We start from the raw sequence: 21,228 nt of genomic DNA, 5'->3' as shown, positions 1-21,228 counted from the left end.
GCAGAGGCCCCAGCCCAAGCCCTGCTCCGGTCTGGGGATCATCTGTGGTGATGGCGCCCGTGGCTCCCCAGTAGCTGAAACCCACAGACAATCCACAGGGATCCTTCCCACCCGCAGGCGTCAGCTCCTTCCCTCAGGACCGTCCAAGGGTCACAGAATGCCTGTGCCAGAGAGACTCACTTCTGTGTGCTGCTGCTGATACTCATGGGAATGAAAGGGGAGGAGGGGCCGGAGGCTTCTGTGGCTACCCAGCGGGATGTGCCCTCCCCAGGGAAGGAGAACTGGCTGTTGCCACACTTCTCCAGTTACCAGCTGGGAATGAGGAAGGAGACCTACTGAGAGAGTTTGTGGTAGAGGCGAGCAAGCCCTGGGCCCAGGCTCAGGTGGCCTGTGTCCAATCCTGGCATAGACCAGGGCCCTGGAAGCCCTGTCAGGTGAGTAAAGTCTCAGAGTGTCCGGTTTGCTCATCTGTAAAATGGGGGAGCCATGATGATGGTAAGGATGCTGTTTCACTGATGGTGATTTGCGAATCAAATAAGGTCAGGAATCAAATAAGGTCAGGCATGCGGAAGTACTTTGAGGACCCTGAAGGATTTCTTCATTTGCAAATTTCCCTTTGTTAGGTCAAGCAAAACTTTGGAAGGTAGAAGGCCTCACTGTGAACCCTGCTGGGCATTCCGGTGAAATTTTTCCTTCTTCCGTTGTTCTTTTATGAGTTCGTGTATTCATTCGGTGAGTGCTCACTCACGTAAGATGTTGGGGTTACCGTGATTGGTAAGACACCGCTCAGGCCCTCTTAAAACTCGTGGAGGTGGCAGACGCACAAACAATAAAAGGACATATATGGTAAAGAAAGAACTCTTCAACCCTTGCTTTAGATCAACAGGTGCCCAGATCAAAAGGTGTTCTGGGCAGCAGGAACAGCAAGGAGAAAGGCATGGAATGTGTGAAATAGTGTGGAGTACGCATGGAGTGGTCTTGAAACCATGTCCTCACCAGAAGCAGCAGGAAGCTGCCATTTGTCTGAGCCAGAACCTTGTCATGGCAGAGGTGTTCAGGGGCGTGGGTGGGTGAGAGTTGTTTTAACAGCTCCTATGGCCGAGTATTCTGTCAGGCTATTCTTACCACAGTTTGTGTTGTCACGGGCTGGTCTGAGCCCCATCAGCGTTCTGTTTGACACAAAATATTCCAAGCTGTCCCCTATTTATTACCCTCCACTAAGCACTCCTCCAGCGAAACCTAACTGGTTGTAATTTGGGGTGACTGATAATGGTTTGGGATTTTTCTGTTTGCCTACCCAGATGCCTTTGGGGGGAGGATCTAGAAATCATTGTCAGGTCTCCCCAGGGCCTTTCACATCAGCCCCTAGACAGCCTCCCGGGCTGGTCCCTTGCGGGTCCACAGGCTCTGGGGAGGTGACCGAGGAGGGCTGGGTGAGTTCCTCTCCTGGCAGCCAGCCCAGGGCCATATGGGAGTCTCACCAGCCTCCACTCGGTGTCATGGCTCCACTTCTCAGCAAGGATCATATAACGAGTGTTGAGATTTGTTTTCTTTCAATGTTTTAATATTTTTCTATACTTTGCATTTTTCTCTAAGAAAATTAGGGTTCATTTTGGAATGACCTTTTTTTTAATGAAGAGGTAGTAAGAGGTTCTAAATAGAAGAACTCAAGTTGTGTAAAAAAATGTACTTGGTAATTTTAGTATTTTTTCTGTCTTTTTTTCTGATTATAAAAGCAGCAGGGGAAAAAAAAATCCCTAAACATTGCCCCCTCCACTGAAAGATGAACACTGTCAACATTTTGGCATTTTTCCTTGTAGTCATTTTCCCTTTTTCTTGCAGGTGGGTAAGATTGTGCTGCACACACAGTTTTATATCCTGCTGTTTTATTTCTTTTTAAATTCTGTAATATAAGCACTCTTTCCTCTGTCATCAAAAGGCTTCGTGAGCGTACATTTCAAACAGTTGCATCAAATGGTTATTACCAACCATTCAGTCCCTATATAGTTTACCTATTCCCTATTGATTTTGAGGCTGTGTCCATTTTTTTTTTTTGTATGATAAATAATGCTGCATTGAACATCTCTGTGTATGAAACTTTCCACTTGGGTAGGTTGAAAACAGCGGTAAGACAAGTGATGAAGTTTTTGAGGCCCTTTCTCTTTGAGGACTCGGGTGCTTCTCTGACTCCTGTTTTGTCGGTCATCAGCCTTGACTTCTGCTCCTGGGGCTCCAAGATGAGCATCTCTTTCAGTTTATTTAATACACAGTTCTTTTCCTCTTTGTCTCCTACAGCCTCACCCATGGTATTCCCATAAAATTCCTAATGTCCAGTTTGTAGCTGGGGATAAAAATAGTCCCACAGTTTTCCCTTCTTCCCAGACTTTATTGTTTAAACCTCTAGGGAGTAGTTTTAAATTCCTTGGTATTTAAAAAAATCCCTTCTTCTGGCCACCCAATGGTGTAGTCAGCGATTTCTACTCAGTTTTTGAATAGTCGCTAAGATCTAAATTCAAATCCTCAATCTGCCTCTTACCAGCTGAGCAACCTTGGACAACTCCATATCGTTCTCTAAGGTTCCACTCATTTATGCCGGGGGATTATCATAGGAGCTACTTACATGGCTTGCTGTGAAAACTTAATGCCATGTCATACATGTAAGGGATTGAGCATGTGCTTGTATTATTACTCTCTGAGGGTTTTGACACTGGGTCCTTACAGAGGATCATGCAAGTCACCCTTTGCATACTAGATTTTCATGACAAAATGGCACCACGAAATGCCAGACCTGGAAGAGTTGGTTGAGATGGAGTCCGTCCTCCTCGTTTCATTGATGGGGAAACAGAGGCCCCAGGAGGGGAAGGGACTTGGCCAAGCTCACCTGGATGGATATAAGATCTATAGCAGAGCTTCTTCTATAGTCAGGCAGCAAGGAGGACTGATGACTTCAGAATCCAGATGGAGCCATTCCACCAAGCCTGCTGGATGCACCCTTTGATGTCCAGAGCTCGGGCAGGCTCAGTGTGGGGATCAGCTGATGTTCCAGATCCCTCCCATTGCCGATCAAGCCCCCAGCCCCCTTGCCTCTCAAGCAATTAGGAAACTTGTGGAATATTAGAAACACTGTACATGGTCTCTCTTGCACTATGCAGGTGATCTTTTGTGACACCGTTCTCCCTCTCCCTTCCTTTCCCTACAATCCTCTTGGGCCAGTTGGATATTCATATATTCTCCCCTGGCACTGGAGCTGAAGGCGCCTGCCAACCTGTGGGTTTCTTTTCTGTGTGGCTCACCATCTGGAGTGGCCACCTGGCCTCTTTGTGGGGGGTGTGCGTGTGTGTGCGCGCGTGTGCGCACGTGTGCGCACAGGCACCCATGTCCCAGGGCCAGGGTATTGTGTCCCCTCTCTGTGCTTGAATGGCTGCATGAGCAAGAGCAAGAGAACAGAGCACAGAAGACAATGCCCAGAAGTCATTCTGGCAGTATGAATGAATAATTCATATTGTATCTGCTCCTTTCCAGGGCTTCCTGAAATAGCTGTTTTATTTGCTGATTTGTTTCACTGCTGACTTTAATTCAGCTGTCTTCAGCTCAGCACACTTTGGTGTTTAATGTTGATTTGCAGGTAGGGCTTCCCTTCAGGGAACAACACATTCTATTTATTTTCTTCTTTAAAAAGAAATGGGAGGAAAATAAACCCTTAAAGTCCTATTTCTCGGAGGTGAAAACCATTACCTTTTCAACTCCTGTGCAGAATTCCTTTGTAGTCAGTTACTCTAGTCCTACACATAGGACTTGGAAACTAAGGAAGTAGCAGTGAGATGGACAGACAAGGTGAGCTTCTGGACTAGATCAGTCTGCGCCCTGTGATGCAATCTGTAAACACTTGGGCATCTGCAGCTTTTCAGATTCTCAGACACAGCCGGGCTGCGCTGACTTGTGCTTTCCTAAACCAGCCAGCTGCAGTGTCTAGGAAAGGTGTCGGGAAGGCCCTACCTGCCGAGGTGGGCAACCCAGGAAACCACCCTGACCCTGCTGCCCACAGAATAGTGGTGGGGGGGGAGGGAGGACAGCGTCCTGCCCTCCCAGGGCTTTGGCAGGTCACCTCTAGTGTGAAATGCATGGCTCAGCTTTGAAAAGGTTTCTTCCAGTAGTCCTGGTGGAAAGGCCTGGAGGAGAGGGGAGGTTGGAAGCCAGGTGTTTGGAGCCCCTGATAAATGCATACAGGGGCAAAAAGAGGTAGCAAGATAGAAGTTGTGTGGGTTACAGCACAAGATGACAGGTGTCTATCCGAAGACACAAAGGGCACCCAGAAGACCCTTGATGGTTGGAGAGTTAGGGCAGGTGGGCTTTTTGGTCTAGTCCTGCACCTGCTGAACCAAGATCCTGGAGAGCCCATAGGCCAAGTACTCCCAACTGCCCCGGCCCCAGCCCCCAGCCCTGCTTGACCTTCTGTCTGCAAATGGATGCAAAGGGAAGAGAGCTGCTTGATATGAAACAAATCAGAAAGAAAGCGATGCTCACTGAGGGCCTTTTACATACAGAGCAGCTCAGTGGTTGAGAACCTGAGTTCCTGGATCAGATCCGAATGCTGGCTCTGTGCTCACTGGCTGTGGGACCTCAGGCAAGACACTGTTTTGGGCAGGAGCTCAGCAAACACTAGCAAAGGGCTGATACAGCCTGCCTACAGAGCTGTGCTCAGGGAGAGGCTGAGTGGCCATGAGCAGGCCCTGCAGAGTGGGACGGGGAGGCAGAAAGCTTTGATAGAGAAGGAGAGGCATTTCTTGAACACAAGATTGGATACCATTTTTTAGAGTCCCTGCAGTTATGAGGTTGGGGATACTGTTATCCGCCAGTGGGTCCTAGGTATGGTGCCAGGACCAGCAGTATCAACATCCCCTGGGAGCTTGTGGCACATGCAAATTCTCAGCCCCTCCCAGAATCAGAAACCTATTGAATCAGAAAGTATGGGGGTGAATTGTGGCCATCTGTGGGTTCTCAAGCCCTCCAGAGTGTTCTGATGCAGCTCAGAGTTGAGAACCACTGCTGTATACAATAAGGAGATGTCAGGAGGGGTGCTCGTAGAATAAATGAATATGGACATGGGGAACAGGGGGAGGGTCAGGAAATCCGGGTGCCTGGGAGGATCCCCTCCTTTGTGGCCATGTGACCTTGGACAAGTACTGAGGACAGTCTTGGAAACTCAGTACTGAAAAGTCCCTTAGCAATCACTATGTCATCTTTTCATGGTGGGGATGGGGAAATAGCGGCCCAAGATGGGAAAGGGACTTGCCGCCTGCAGTCACTTAGTGGCAGAGCTGGGAATTGAGGCCAGTTGGTTTTACCTCTCAACCGGCCAAGTGTTCCTGGGGTTTTTCTTTATTTTTTCTTGACAACTTTATTGAGAAATTGATTATTAAAATGCACTAAATTGTATGTATTTAACAAGTGTAATTGGATGAGTTTTGACAAACATATACATCTGTGAACCTGTCTTCATAATCAATATAACAAGCATTCCCATCTTTGTGTCCCTTTGTAACCCTTCTCTCTCTCTCTCCACCCATATCCCCAGGCAACCACTGGTCTGCTCTCTGTCTGTAGAGGTTATTTTTTATTTTCTAGAATTTTATATAAATGGAAACATGTAGTATAGTCTCTTTTTCCCTGACTCTTATCCCCAGCATAATGTTTCTGAGATTCATCTATGTTGTTGCATGTGTTAAGAGTTTGTACCTTTTTATTAATTGAGTAGTATTCCATTATATGACACACTACATTTGTCTATCCATTCAACTGGTTTTTTAAAATTTTTTTAAAGATTTTATTTATTCATTTGACAGAGAGAGAGAGAGAGAGAGAGAACAAGCACAAGCAGGGGGAGTGGCAGAGGCAGAGGGAGAAGCAGGCTCCCCACTGAGGAGGGAGCCTGACGTAGGGCTTGATCCCAGGATCCTGGGGTCATGACCTGAGCCGAAGGCAGACGCTTAACGGATTGAGCCATCCAGGTGCCCCTGTTTGGTTTTGGGTTTTTTTTAAGATTTTATTTATTTGAGAGAGAGAGAGAGAGAGAGAGCATGAGCAGGGTGAGGGGCAGAGGAAGAGGGAGAAGCAGGCTCCCCGCTGAGCAGGGTACCTGAAGTGGGGCTCCATCCTGGGACTGATCCCAGGACCCCGGGATCATGACCTGAGCCAAAAGGCTGACACTTAACTGACTGAGCCACCCAGGCACCCCGTATCCATTCAACTGTTAATGGACTTTTGGATTGTTTCTAGCTTTGGGTTATTTCAAATCAACACAACATTGATTTTTTTTTTTAAGAAGCACCATTATTTTATGTGCTACTAGGAAAGGAAAAAAACGACCAATTGAATTATAACCCAATATTTTGAAATTAAATAAAATGTTTCTCTCCTACTTACTGAAATAAATCTTCCAAACCTAGATTTCTTTTAATTCACGTACTGCTTTTATACATACAAAAAACCAAAACCCAACTAGATAAAATAAAGCTCCAGTGTTCCTAAAACATCTTCCTATTCAGAATCCAATTCTTTTTTTTTAATTTATTTTATTTAAATTCCAGTGTGGTTAGCATACAGTGTTATATTAGTTTCATAAATTCAATTCTTTGGAGTTACTTTTTAACTCAGGATTATTGGTGTCTGTGCTTTGAATAGCATCGTTGTTGCCCTCAAAGTGTTGGTGACACAGCCTTGTTATAAAGGCCCACAGGGGAATTCAAAGGCTTTGGTGCTGGGCTCTGAAGCCAGCATGGTGGCAATCATGTAGTTAGCCTACTTACTTTGCACTCCTGCTTGGGGAATGTTGCTGAACAGGTCGGTTCACTGCCTCCTCAACCCTTCCCCACAACCATTTGGCTCCTAGGGGTTAAAAGTACTCCACTGTTGTCTCTAGGATTTTATCCCAAGCCAGGACACCTTTGACGTCTGTACACAGGAAGAGAAACCTCCATCAGGATTGCAGGCTGGCTGACAGTATTGTAAGATGTCAGTAAGCAGTGGTGACACACAGCCCAACTTCAGGGATGTTAAAACATGCTTTTAAATGTGCCACTTAGAATCACTGAAAGATGTCTATGGAAGGGAGCCTGAATAGTGCCTGGCACTTTGTACACCCTCAACAAAGTTTAGCATTGTTTATTGTTACTATTATTATTATTATTATTATTATTATTACTACTACTACATTACTATTCAGCATTGTTTGCTCTTTTGGTTAAATGAAGGTGGCAGTACCTGCTTCACAAAAAAGTTGTGAGGATAAAGGAAATTATTTCTCTTACATAGAGCATTTGGTCCAGCGCCTCATACTTGATTGGCCTTCAGCAAAAGACATTTTCATTATTGTTTCATTGCAACCTCACAGTGCTCTTGACCTTTGGGACAGGTGGCCAAATAGTAGATTAGTGAAGGCTAAAACTGTAAAGGGGGCCTCAGAGATACCATATTCCAGCTCCCTTGTTTTGGAGTTGCGAAGCCCAGAGAGGGTAGGAAGCCCAAGGGCATGGCTAACCTGGTGATAGCATCAAGAATCAAACCCAGATCTCGTCACTCCCCTTCCAGTGCTCTAAGCTGTGCTGTCATGGAAGGGGCCACAGGTCAGACAGGATCCCAGAGAAGCCTTCATGGCCAATTCCTTCTAGAAGGACCAGCTCCTCAGGCCTGCATTGGTAGGGTGAGGCTCAGAGCTCAAGGAATAGAGGAATGGTCAGATTCCAGGGAGGTGTAGGCTGTGGCCTCTGCTCTTTGAGCTGGAGGTTCGGGAACAGCCTAGCACCTGGGAACACCCCTTGGAAACCTAGCTTCTGGGACTGGAAGGAGTGAAAACTGGGGGTTGAATGCCCTCAGGATCCTGACTACAGAAAGGAGAAGCTCTGCGTTCCTACCCAGCATTACATGCCAAGTGCTGTGTTGAGTCATTCCCATGTACTAATTGATTCAGTCTCTGCAAGAACCCTGCAAGGCGCTTTATACCTCTGAGGAAACTGAGGCTCAGAGCTGGGGAAAGAATGGACTAAGATTACACAGCTAAGAAGGATGAAACTGGCCCTTTTATAGGGCACAGAACTGCCTTAGCCTAGCTCTCAGTTCAGGAATGAGAATGAAGCTGGGGTGGAGTTGGGTGAGGGACAGACATGCATACCAGGTGCCTTGTTCTGTTGTGGTGTTGGGCTTTCAAGAAATTACCCTCCAATGAGGAAATGGGCAAAAGGAAGGCCCCTTCTCCCAGCCTTGTCCCTCCATGAGTGGGAGCTCCATGGTTTCATTCAGGTTCTTGCCGTGATACCCCTCCGCGAACCACTTGCTGGGTCATTCTCCTTTCAGTAGCATAGGGTCAGTTAGCCCAGAAAATACTATCAGTAACCATATCTTGCAGGATGTTCAGATACTCACTGCATTTCATATGGAGCCAAACTCAGCACCAGATTGGCTTGATCTGTTGGTGTCATGAGTGTGATGCAGGCCTGGGGTCGATTCCAGATTTTATTCTCAGCCCTGCCACTGGGTTCTTGGGTGGCTCTGGGCAAGTCTTTTCTCTCTGTGCCTCCGTTTTCTTAACAGTAGAACAAGGGCGTTGATTTGTCAGATTCCATATGCCCTGTTCAGTTTTATCATTCTTTAATACCTTTGCATCAGAGGCCTCATTTGGATGGCAGTGAAAATAATAATGAATTGCTCATGTTGATTTCATGTATTCCGAAGTTCCTTTTTGTGCATTCTCTCATTTAATTCTCAAAGAACACTGTGAAGCAGGTCTGAAAAGTACCTACCGAAAAGGGTTGTTAATGAGGGCCAAGTAAGTTAATATCCACAAGTGCTTGGAAAAGTTCTTGGCACGTAGTAGGTATTTAATAAATGTATTATTTTTTTCCTGTTTTTCAAATTTGAAAACTGAGCTACAGAGAGTTTAAATGTCTTGCCCATGGTCACACAGCTCGAAAATGGGTGAGCTTGGATCCAAAGCCAGGAGTCTAGCTCCAGAGCCCTATGTTCTTAACTACTACTCTATGCTGCCTTTCGGTAAGACAGAAGTTGGAGTGACATGTTACAGCAAGGGTACTGTGTCCAACAAGAGTGCGGCCCCCAATAGTCATGCTAATTCCACTTTATAAACAAAGTGCTGTAATAGGCAAACAGGCTACTGCAGAATGTCAGCTGAATTTGGCCTTCCAGTGGTCAGTTGGCCATGCCTACTCTAATGCACGATCTGGTTCTCAGAACCGTAATCTTAAATCCCAGCAAGTGGTTTGCAGAGGGGTATCAGCGCGGATTCACCACTGTGTCCATGAGCTGGAGGGAATCGGGAACAGATGGACAGAGAGACCTGGAGATGGAGGCTGATGAGGTGGACCAGCCCAAGAACTCAGTGAGGGCAGGGTAAAGATGAGATTTAGCAGGGGGAGTAAGCCACCAGTGTGTGTGGGAAGGGGCCAGCCTAAAGAGGAGAGGGGAGCATGGAGAACAGTCTGGAACCTTCCCTCTAAACAGTTTGCTCCCTCCTCTTCTTTTCCTCATAAAAGAATTCCAGGAGTGGGAGTGACCAAGCCAAGAAAGCTTCCAGATAAACCAGCTCAACCAAAGTAGGGAAGCAAAGAGGTCTGGGGGTAAAAAACACCAGAATGTTGAGATAGGTGTTTTGAGAGTGAAGGGAGGGAGGGGAGTGTTCTCTTAAGAAAGAGAGCTTAGAAGTTCCTGGCGTAAACACCTCCTCCAGAGAGCAGATCGTGAGAGCCAAACCCCCTCCAGCTGCCATCTCCTAACTCCTGGTTTACTTTCCAAAAAGGGAGCATGTATGCAGTTCCAGCCCCTGGAAGGAAAGGAGGCCGTGGAGCACAGTGCAGGGTGTATTGGCTCTTAACCTGGACAGTTATTTTGCCTCAGTTTCCCCATCATAGAAATAAGGATAGAAAACCCAACTCACGATACCAGCTAATGTTGGTTGAGCCCTGTGTGCCACGGACTCAGCACAGCTCATTTTAACTAGGTGGTCACTCAGAACATCCCCACTTTTCAGATGAAGAAGCAAACTCAGGCAGGTTAGGGTTCATGCCCAAGGCCAAAGAGTAAGTGACTGTGTCTGCATAGGGATGCGGGTGGCTGACTCTAGAGCCTGGGAGTTTTAACCACCATGGGGTATCTCTTGGGGTGAAGAGTGAGGCTGATGAGGATCACTAACATATCTGACCACCTAAGATGGAAGGAGACATGATTCTCACGAGGCACAGAGCACAAAGCCTCTCTACAGATCCCGTTAACAACCCACATCTACTCAGGGCTTATTTACATGCCAGGCCCTGTGCGATGCACTTTATATGGGTTATCTCATTTAATCCCCACCACACCCTTATGAGATTGGGACTTCTAAATTTCACAGAGAAGGACACTCCTCCTAAAGAGGTTATGGAACACGCCCACAGTTGTGGAAGATGTTGAGCATGGGTTTCAGACCACCATGGGCTCCTAAGCCTCTGTGGGTAGCAGCTCATCTGTCTCCCCAGGAACCGTGAAGCTGCCTGCCATCTTCTTCCTTCCTGCCTCGACTCCTTCCTCCAGCCTTTCTTCACTACACCTTGTTGCCTCATTTTCTCCAGTTTCCCAACCCCTTGGCCTTTCGCATCTGAAGGCTGACCTAGCAGCTTACTAACCATCCCTACATCATCTAATTAATTGCCTGTGGTCCACAGCGCCAGGTAGCACAGCCACCTCATATACAGTCACCAAATGCCATGGCGATGGGTCACTGCCTGTTTTAAGGGTAAGCATTGGCTCCCTGGCCAGACCCGCTGCTTTTGAAGGCAGAGATAAGGTTTATTCAAATGTCAGAGTCCTCATAGTGTCTGGCATGGGACTAGGCTCTTGTGTCCATGCAGTAAATGTTTGTTGCTAGGAGGACTACCGGAAACGGGAGAGAGAGAAGGAAAGCAGAGGGTGAGCCAGGGAGCTTCTCTAGGTCTCCTTCTGCAGCGTATCATAGGGGAGGCACTTACAAGGGAAGCCCACCCACGACATCCCCATGCCTCCAAGCCATCACTTGTAACAGAAAGATGTGTCAGGTGGCTTTTTCCCACCCCCCCGCAACTCACCATCTTCCCGCCCCAACTGGCCCTTCCCATTGCTTCCCCCCATGGGGTCTCCGCTCAAAGATCACCTGCAAGAGCCTTCCTCTGGCACTCCCTCCCCTCCTCTCCCCACCCCTATTACCCTTGATCCCAGCACCCCGTGGCATTTTTCTGCATGGCATGAATCTCTGCCGGCCGTGACTTCGGTGGCTTGCTTCCTGATTGGGGTGTATCTCCCGACTAGAGTGTTAGAGCAGGTGCCTGTCTGTCTCGTCCACTTCTGCAGTTGGCGTTGATGAAGGTTCAGCTGTGTTCTGGGTACGCAGTCCTCCTCACAAACTCTGAGATGGTTGTTTTTATCACCCCCCCTCCTGTTGTGAGATGTATGAATTAAGGTGCTTGAACGGAACTGAATTAAAGGAAGGGAAGAGAACTTCCAATATGGCACTTTCTCCCTGCCCACCCCAGCCTTCAGGGTGCCCAAGGTGAAGGGGCAGTTTGGCAATGCGGCCCTGCTCCGCAGCAGCCTGGAGGTGAGGCTGCAGAGGTCGGAGGTCAGAGGTGTGCAATCAAAGCTACGGGAACTAGGCATGTGAAACAGCCCCAGGCGGAGGAGCCTGCTGGCCCGGCTCCTTGTGCCTGGGCAGGAGGAGAGGTTCAGCTGAAAGTTTGGACAGTTCTTGGCTTGCAGTCTGGAGGGCCCTTTATCTCCTCTGATCTTGAAGGGCCCTTTAGAAAGTGATCCCGCCCAGCTGTCCTTCGGAGAGAGCCCACTCAGGGGCCAGCATCCTGCTGGACGGCGATAAAGAAGTTACTGTGGGAAGCATTGGGATTGCTGGGGAGGCAGTAGGAACATGAAAGATAGGTTACGCGTTCCTCAGTCCCCAGAGAATCACCACCCAGTGTTAGACTTGGCAAAAGGCCTTCTCTGAGCTGCCTTGCTTAGAAAGGATGCACCGTCTGAATACCGAATACCGGCCATGGCGATCTGGGAGCCTCTCCCACAGACCATAGGAAAGTGACAGGACGCCGGGTGGAGGGCAGGGAGCCAGTGCTCCTGCACAGGTGGGCCAGTGCACTCCCTGTAGTGTGCTCCCCATAGGGTGATCCTGGCAGAACATACCTGTCTCCAAGGTGACACATCCGGGCCGCTTCTGCGGGAGGGCCTGTTGTGAAACATTTAGGAATGTTTGTGTTCCTTCAGAGATTTGTAATTAAGAAGAGGCAGAACGAGTTTTTGCTTGGGCCTCTTCCCTCCCTGCCTCTTGCCCCTCCAGTATTTGGGGCATTTCAATTTCATGATTGGGGTTTTCGGTAGTCCAGGACACCCTGAAGCTTAAAATGGGGTGAATTGCTTCACCGGAGGGTGGGGGCTGGGAGTTCCAGGCAAGCCCCCAAGTCTGGGCCACATCTGAAAGCGGACATCTCTTCCCAGCCCACATTCTTTGGCACTTGCCCAAGGGGGAACATTGTAGGCCAGAGAAGCACCCACCATTTCCCAGAGGGGACTGGTTTAAACAGACCGTTCTCTCTGGCAGGAAGAGTGAATGTGTGCATGTGCATATATATACACGTGTGTGTGTGTGTGTGTGTGTGTGTGTTTAAATCTTTGTGCAGCTAAAAACACTTCTCTTCATCCTGATTCTCTGAATGACACATTGCTGCACACTGAATAATTCATCTCCCTCTTGGCATTTGTGCCAGAGAGAATCTTGCTGTCCAGATTTCTTGTAAGTTGCAGTCTTCCAATAGAAGCTTTTCTCTTTCCCATGGACGAGCTCTGGGAGCTAGGCTATCAGCCCTCTGGCTTTTTCTCCAAGATTGCATCAAAGGGGAACCCTGAATATCAAACCAGAGCCTGCCTTTCTCCTCAGGCCCTCTCCTTCTGACTTTGGGTCCTCTTGATTCACTCTTCTTTATCCCTGAAGGGCACAAGTGTCTGTGTTCACTGCGTGTGGAAGTCAGCATCTCAGTGGGGTATTCTCATGGCAGTCACATTACTGAACCTTGTAGCTAACATTTCTCTCACTTCTGACTTCCCTGTTTCTAAGGCCGGAACAATTAGTGGAGTTCATGGTTTTCTGGAAAATTGATGCATTTTGGTATTTCAGACCTGCCCCCAGACCCCTCCTCACTGAGAGAGTTCAGTGAATTACTGGTATTGATGACTTGGGTGACTTTGAAACATTTGATTATATTTTCATCAAGCAGCTGTGGATGATCCAAGTGTATTGAACATCTTTGTACCAAGACACAGATGACCAAAGGTGCAAATATGCTAAAGCTCCAGCGCCTTTTGCCTACAGACTTGCCTCTGGTCCAGAGTCGTTGCCTGTATCTCTGGCATAGCTTACTCTGTGTTCCAGATTGTTCTGAGACTCACTTGGTCTTGTTAATTCTTATTAGCAAAACTCACGTTTGGGAATCAGGTAGTGGGGCTTTAGGTTATCCCTCTGGGGTTTACTGACTGTGTGATATTGAGCATGTTTTCTCATTTGTAAAATGGAATAAGAGTGCCTGCTACCTGGAGAGAGAATATGACATATATAACTTGCTTTCTAGGCCTAGATTTAGCCATTATTAAATATTTTAATTACACTGATGTATGAACATTACAGAGAAATTAGTAAAAAAAATATTAAAACCCCTGTACCAAGGTGACATTTTAATGTACATCTTTCCAGTTTCCCTTCTTTATGTGCTGCTGAAGCAAGCACCCAGTTTCTCTTCTACACACACACACACACACACACACACACACACACAGATTTGTAGGCAAAATATACAATAACAGTATCTACAGGATTTTCTCTTTCAACAGTGTTGTTTTTCTCATAATATATTGAGAGCATCCTCCCATATTAGCAACATATAGAATAATACATCATTATTTTTCATTCCTACATACTCATTATTGCAGTCACCCATTCCACGAATATTTATTGAGCACGTGGGGGACAGAAGGATCTCTTGCTTAGATGCACCATTGGATGAAACCATTTAATTGATCCCCATGGAAGAATTTTGAAAGGTGCTGATCCAGGGGAACTGTCAGGAAAGGACATATCTTCTTGGGTTATCTTTTTCTGGGTTACAAACAATATATATAGTAAAATTCATATCTGTGTGGGGCGCCTGGGTGGCTCAGTTGGTTAAGCATCTGCTTTGGGCTCAGATCATGATCCCAGGGTCCTGGGATCGAGCCCTGCATCGGGCTCCCTGCTCAGCGGGGAGCCTGCTTCTCCCTCTCCCCCTGCCTGTGACTCACACAGTGTGAGGGGGAACAAACACAAGCAGAGGGGAGTAGGAGAGGGAGAAGGCAGACGCTTAACTGACTGAGCTACCCAGGCGCCCCTCAAATAAATCTTAAAAAAAAAAAGAATGATTTAGGTGAGGGGCGCCTGGGTGGCTCAGTCGGTTAGGTGTCTGACTCTTGATTTCGGCTCAGGTCATGATCTCAGGGTCATGAGATTGAGTCCCACGTCAGGCTCTGCACTGGGAGTGGAGCCTGTTTGAGGTTCTCTCTCTCTCTCTCTCTCTCTCTCTCTGTCTCTCTCTCCCTCCCTCCCTCCCTCCATCCCCCCACCTCTCTAAAAAAAAAAAAATACTGAAACTCAGAGAGATTAAATAAGTTGCCAAACCCACACAGCCAATGTAAGTGATGCTTACTGAATCCTTATTTGACGGAGCTGAGTGTGTTGCATATCCCAGACACTTCTGGCCTCGACCTCACTTTCTCCCACAATACAGTGGTAAATTACTAACAAGCTTTTGGATTCTCCATGTATTCAGCCAGGAGGTATTTTTCACAACCTACCTGACTTGGATATATGGCGGCACATGAACTCGCCACGTCCTGTTCACCAGGGGCTCTTTCAGTGTTTCTTTTCCCCCCAGTATTTCGCTTTAAGTCTGACTTGGAGTGGGTATAGGAGAGGAGATTGCACAGGAGAAGAGAGAAGGTAGTTTTCTGAGCCCTGGAGGGAGGGTCTTCATCAGAACTCCTAGACCCCCCCAGTCCTCTTTCTTCCTGTCCTGTTGTACCTCAGCTTGCCACTCTATCCAAAGAGCGATGAAACAGAGCCTTCTGGTCTTCCAGGATTGGGAGGGGTTGGGAGCACACAGGAGACGGAGAACATCTGAATATGTATTTTAAGCAGAGTCTGCAATGGGAGAAACCAAAGGGGTTTTCTGGAGGGGTCACTCAGGCTGATTAGCTATATATCTAGGTTGGTGGCTCCCTGCACTCTGGCTAAAATGCTTGACCGGAGGCTTGTGCTCTTTTCCAGGCTTGACATGCCTTAGTTCATTTAGTTGGATGATTTGTCTGTCTGACTTAGCCACCAAGTGGGTGATTACCACCACTGCACACCAAAATGGGGTCTTAGATGGTGGTTATTACTAAAAAGATCAGTTTGGCCTCAACTGTCTAGGGAAGGATGGTGGTGGGTGTATGCATTTGGGAACCTGCTCAGGAGGCAAATAAATACTTCTTTTGGCCAAATTCATAGGGATGGAACATCTGCTATTCTAGATGCGGCTGTAAGCCAGCTTTCAGGAGGGCAAGTGGGCATGACAAACATGAGACAGAGCCAGAATGAAGACCGGGGGTGGGGTTGGCAAGTGAGTTGCCAATGAAGAAGCCAGCAAGGGCTGGAGTCTGAGTCCAGAAGCAAGACTTGACCTTTGAACCCTATTCTGCAAAATCCCCAGAGATGCAGAAACAGAGGCCCAAAGAAGGAAGATGACTTGCTCAAATCATTCCCAAATTAGTGGCAAAGTTGGGACTGGAATACAGATTCCCCACCTCCCTCGTGGGTGATCTAATCCTGCGGCGGCAGCCATGCACTCACCTTCCCCGGGACACCAGGGGCCATGGGGAGAGCAGAGCCAGGGTCAGTGCGACGTCTGTGGCTCTGTTGGGCCAGCCCAGAGGAGCAGGGAGGCTGAGAGAAGCAGTGAGCTGTAGGGCCTTGGGGACTGTGGGCTGATGGAGTCTGTTTCTCCTCTCCCTTGCCAGGTACACCAAACCGCTCACCTTTGCTGACTGCATTAGTGATGAGTTGCCACTAGGATGGGAAGAGGCGTATGACCCACAGGTTGGAGATTACTTCATAGACCACAACACCAGTAAGTTCCTGGCCAGCCTCCCTTTCCCATCCTGCACCCCATCCCTCTACCTCCACACCCCCCCCCACCCCGAGTCTGAAAGAGCTGCCGGCAGAGGCTCTTGAAGCCAGATTGTGTTTTGTTTTCTATAGAGTTAGATAGAGATGTCAATGTGGATATAGATAGATAATGTATGCATGTACAAAATAACCATTTAGAAGGGTTTTAAATAGAATCTAAAACTCCCCCCTTACAACCCAGCTCCCCAATTTTACAGAAGCAGCCACTGCTAATAATTCCTTGTGTATCATTCCAGAAATGTTCCAATTGTATGGTTGTGTGTATTTGCATCTATTCTTTTACTTCTTTAATATATCTCAATTTTTTGTGCATATAGAGTTTTTTTCCATGTAAGGCAGATGTGTCAGTGTCATTGCCAGGCCATTTTGGAGCAGCTAGAGCCCCAGCATGTCACTAGCAGCATGCACACATGTGCGTCCATAGTGGATTGGCATCAGTGTGTGTCTACAGCCCCTCATACCGGTCAGCCCACCCTCACTTTGTGTCCATGATCCAAGTATCCTGATCTAGAGTACAGATTCCTAGTGTCTCTGTCTCTGGGACCATGATGGAGGAATAGATTGAGAAAGGGACAAGCATATTGTCTGGCAGGTGGAGAAATCCAGGTCACGGTCCCCCAGCCAGGGAGAGTTGATGTGTATTTGGGCTTCATCCTTTGTATACCTTCCTGGCCAGGACTATTTCCTGTCCTCTGAAATTTGCTGCCCCATTTGTCCAATGCCTGTCTCACTCTCAACTTCTGAAGTGTAGGATTCAGGCCAGAGGAGAATGGACTGAAATGGGTTGTGCCTGGCCAAGTCTGAAGGCTGAGAATAGGGTAGGAAACCCTAATAGCCCCTGTTTACTGAACATACACTCTGTGCCGTGTGCTCAGCAAGGCACCTGATAGGCATCATCTCATTTAATCCTCCCAGCTCCCCTATGGGATGTTAGGATGATTATCCCCATCTTACAAATGGAACTTAGAAGTCGTAACTGGCTGCTTGACACTCAGAGCTAAAACGCGGTAGAGCTGGGATTTGAACTGGTGCTAGGGAGCCAGGTTGTGCTTCCCCATTCATTTTCTCCTTGGGTTTTCACTAGCACCCGGCTGTGCCCCTCCTCACTCAGTGGTATAACCATTTGCCTGTTGTAAAGTAGGACAGTATCTCAGTTCATTGCTCCAGTCCCAGGCCTGTGCTTGGTAAGGCACACAGTAGGTGTGCACTTGACCTTTGTTAAATAGGAAAGGGCATACGTGCATGAATTCATGACTGAATGGATGAATGAGCGGACTTCGTCGAAGAGTTTCTGAGAGACAGCTAATGGCATTAATTGCTTTGTTGGGGGTAGCAGAGGTTTTTATTAGCACTCATGATTGCATGCTGGATAATGAGAAGTAAATATGCCTAATTGAGTGTGTACGGGGAATGAGGTTAATGCTTGGAGGGCTGCACGGTATGCTGGGTTAAACACTGATGTACGGGACCCTAACCAGTCCTTTCCTTGCGTCTAATTGCTGAGTTCATCCCCCTCATTAAAATCTGATGGCAAGAGCAGGATTTTAAGGTGCTTCTGAGAGTTGCTGGAGAAATAGAAGGGAGGAAGGAGTAGCAGGCAGCGGCAGAGTTTATTCTTGAGGGGATGAGGGCAGAAATGGGGTGTATGGGCAGGTGAGTAAATGGGGGCCACCATAGGAAGAATTCTGTCTGATAGTTTTACCAGTTATCAGGCTACTAGGTGCCTTTTGCTTTGAAGTTATTCTCCTTGGATGGAGGACACCACTTCTGCTGATGGAACCAGTGATACAGGTGGTGTCAATGTGACCCTTGAGGCCCAAGTATTCAGAGCCATAGACTTGGACCAGTGCTCCATGTGTGTATTGTTCATGGACTGAAATTACCTTCTTGAGTTATAGACCCAATACAGTTGAACAAGTTAAATCTACCATCCAGCATTCATTCATTCAGCGAATATTCACTGATCACCTCTAATGTTCTAGCCACTGTTCTCACAACTTGGGATACGTGAGAGTTACAAAATGGCAATGATTCTTGCCCTTACAGAGCTTTCATGTTAGCAGAAAAGCCAAAAAATAACACAAATAAACAGATTATATGGTATATTAATTAATTGCAGTATGAGGGGAGAAAGAGAAAGCAGAGTGTGGGCTGAGGCATGCGAGGGTGAATTTGAAGGTGGTGGGAAAGGACAGTGGTCATGGTCTTCTGAAAGAAGACCTGGTTGAGAATTTGAGTTTTTGAGCTAAGACTTGAGGGAAATAAGGGGGCATTTCAGGTAGAGGATTGATAGAGCCAGAACTCTGAGGTGTGGTCACATTTAGCTTGCAGGATGGTAAGGAGGCAGGTGTGCGCATGGCAGAGTGAGTGAGGAAGCCAGGAGAAGGACATCAGGCTAGAGAGTGGCAGGGCATAGATGGAGTGGTGGTCTGCCTTCAGGGCGCTAGCTTTTGCTCCATGTGAGATGAGAGCCATTGGAGAGTCTTAAGCAGATGAGTGGCACGATCTGCTTTATGTCTTGAAAGGGCCACTCTGGCTGCTTTGCTGAGAATAGACCTTAGTGGGGCAAGGACAGAAGCAGAGAATTTTGTGGGAGATGATTGCAGTAGTCCAGGTGACAGAGGACAGTGCCCTAGCCCAAGGCCATAGTGGTGGAGGTGGTGAAAAGTGGCCAGATGTGGATGTATTTACAAGGTAGAGCCAGCAGGATTTCCTAGTAGATTGCATATGAAGCATGAAAGAAAGAGGAAAGTATGATACTCATGGGGCCTGAGCAACTGGCAGGATGGAATGTCATCGATTGAATGAAAAACACTAGAGGAGGACTGAGTTTAGGAAGGAAAACAAGAGTTTGGGCATGTCTAGTCTTCCATGCCTCTTACACATCTAAGATGTTGCTGGTCACTTTGATAAAGGAATCTGGAGTTTGGAAAAGAGATCTGCGCTAAAGATAATTATTTGGGAGTTGTTGGCATATAAGTAGTATTTAAAGACATGAGGCTAGCTGAGATCATCAGAGGAGTACATCAAAGAGAAGAGGACCAAGGAATGAGCTTTGAGGTCCTCGGCAGTAAGGGGATGCAGAGAAGAGAAAAACCAGCGGGGACTCTAAGGAGTGACCAGGAAGGAGGGAGGAAAACCAGGCTATCTTGGCAGCCATGTGAAGGAAGCACATCAAGGAGAGGATCCTGAGTCCTGTTGAATGCTTCTGATGGGTCAGGTACCAAGAAGACTGAGATAGACCTGACTTGGGAGGACAGCTGTGGAAAAGGACTTGGGGCACGAGCCTCACTACAGTGAATTTGAAAGAAGCTGGAGGAATGGGGAGCAGCAAATATAGACAACTCTTTCCAAAACATAACCCATTTTATTATTTTGGTACTCCCACTGACTGTTTACATCCATCATGATTAGATGGTTTTATTTTTCTTTTTCTGTAGCTTCTTGAAAATATGGAAACTATACTAATATTTTCCTGTCTTTGTCTATAATCTATGTCAATTTGGGGTCATTTATGATTGATAAATGTTTCTTATTGTTACATCACTATATTCCTTATTCATTGCATGCTTGTTAATTTTGGTTGGATAACAGCTGTTGTGGATTTCATCTTGTTTGGTGATGGATATGTTGGCATTCTTTTTTTTTTTTTTTAAGATTTTATTTATTTGACAGAGAGAGCACAAGCAGAGGGAGAGAGGGAGAAGCAGGCTCCCTGTTGAGCAAGGAGCCCAATGTGGGACTCGATCCCAGGACCCTGAGATCATGACCCAGGCCGAAGGCAGCTGCTTAACCGACTGAGCCACCCAGGCATCCCATCATGATTAGATGGTTTTAATCAGTGATCAAGTTGTGTGTTCTACTGTTTTCTCTTCATAGTATGAGTATTTGGGAGATGCCACATAGTCTTCATATTTGTCATTTTTTAAAAAGATTCATTTATTTCTTTATTAGAGAGAGAGCACATGCACACAAGTGGGGGGAGGGGCAGGGAGAGAGGGAGAGAGAATCCTCAAGCAGACTCCTTGCTGAACATGGAGTCCGACATGGGGCTCAGTCCCACAACCCTGAGATCATGACCTTAGCTGAAACCAAGAGTTGGATACTCAGTAGACTACCCATGTGCCCCCCCATATTTTGTCATTTTTAATGCATCAAACAGATGTAGTGATACATGTTAACACATAAAACAAATGCACTGTAATTGCCCTCATTGCTGACCTTTTGTGTTATTCCATGTATTTGTTATAAATAAATAAATAACACCAGAGGGAGACTCCTTATTCATATTGCTTCTCTCCTTTGTGATAATTTCCTTTATATTTCCAAAAATAGGATCACTAAGTGAAAGGTTATGAACATTTTTGAGACTTCCTGTCCATATTCCTAGGTTGATAAGTATTTCCAGAAAATTGTAGCAATCTGTATTGCCACAGGCAGCAAGGGTACTGTTTTCCTCATACCTTGATCAGTATGGGGCTGTTTTCACTTCTTTGTTTTTTGATAAATTCATCATAGGTTGAAACTGTTACTTCACTGCTTTTCATTTGCATAGTAACATGGTTGGGCATTCTCCAGATGTTCGGCTGTTTTTAAGACGATTGATGTTAAAGCCCTTGGAGAATACAATAGTGTTAGCCACGTGGGTGGGTGTGTGGTGGGTAGAGGTGGGGTGTGGAACGTGTGCAGAGCTCCGCAGGTGTGGAGAATGTGTGTGGAATGGATTTGTGGTTTGAGGTTTGGAGCATGAGGGAGGGTAGAGAAGGGGTTCTCAGTCATGGTTTCACTCACTCAGCTAAATGTTTGTTGGCGGTAGCTGCCTTTTGGGGAAGGGGACATGAGAAAGGGGATGGGGAAGGATGTTTTATGTAGCTAAGTTTGTACCCTGCTGATTAAGCTGTGTCCATGTATAGCTTTAATAAAAAGGAGAACTAACAATTAGCTGGACAAGGTGA

The 21,228-nt window shown here is 46.9% G+C and overlaps 1 protein-coding gene across 2 annotated transcripts in view; it reads left to right on the top strand.

The window, feature by feature from the left end:
* The window catches only part of WWC1 (WW and C2 domain containing 1), a 147,334-nt gene that overhangs the window by 51,644 nt on the left and 74,462 nt on the right, over window positions 1-21,228 (top strand). For both annotated transcript variants that reach the window (XM_028102739.2, XM_088023678.1), the window contains exon 2: window positions 16,105-16,214. In XM_028102739.2, coding sequence (XP_027958540.1) covers window positions 16,105-16,214 — 110 coding nt within the window. The remainder of the gene's footprint in view (window positions 1-16,104; window positions 16,215-21,228) is intronic.

The sequence above is a fragment of the Eumetopias jubatus genome, unplaced genomic scaffold (assembly GCF_037043125.1).
Source record: "Eumetopias jubatus isolate StellerSeaLion01/CBP00866 unplaced genomic scaffold, mEumJub1_p1.0 scaffold_5, whole genome shotgun sequence".
Lineage (NCBI taxonomy): Eukaryota > Metazoa > Chordata > Mammalia > Carnivora > Otariidae > Eumetopias > Eumetopias jubatus.
The sequence above is the reverse complement of the archived record's forward strand: the minus strand, read 5'-3'. Positions and strand labels throughout refer to the sequence as shown.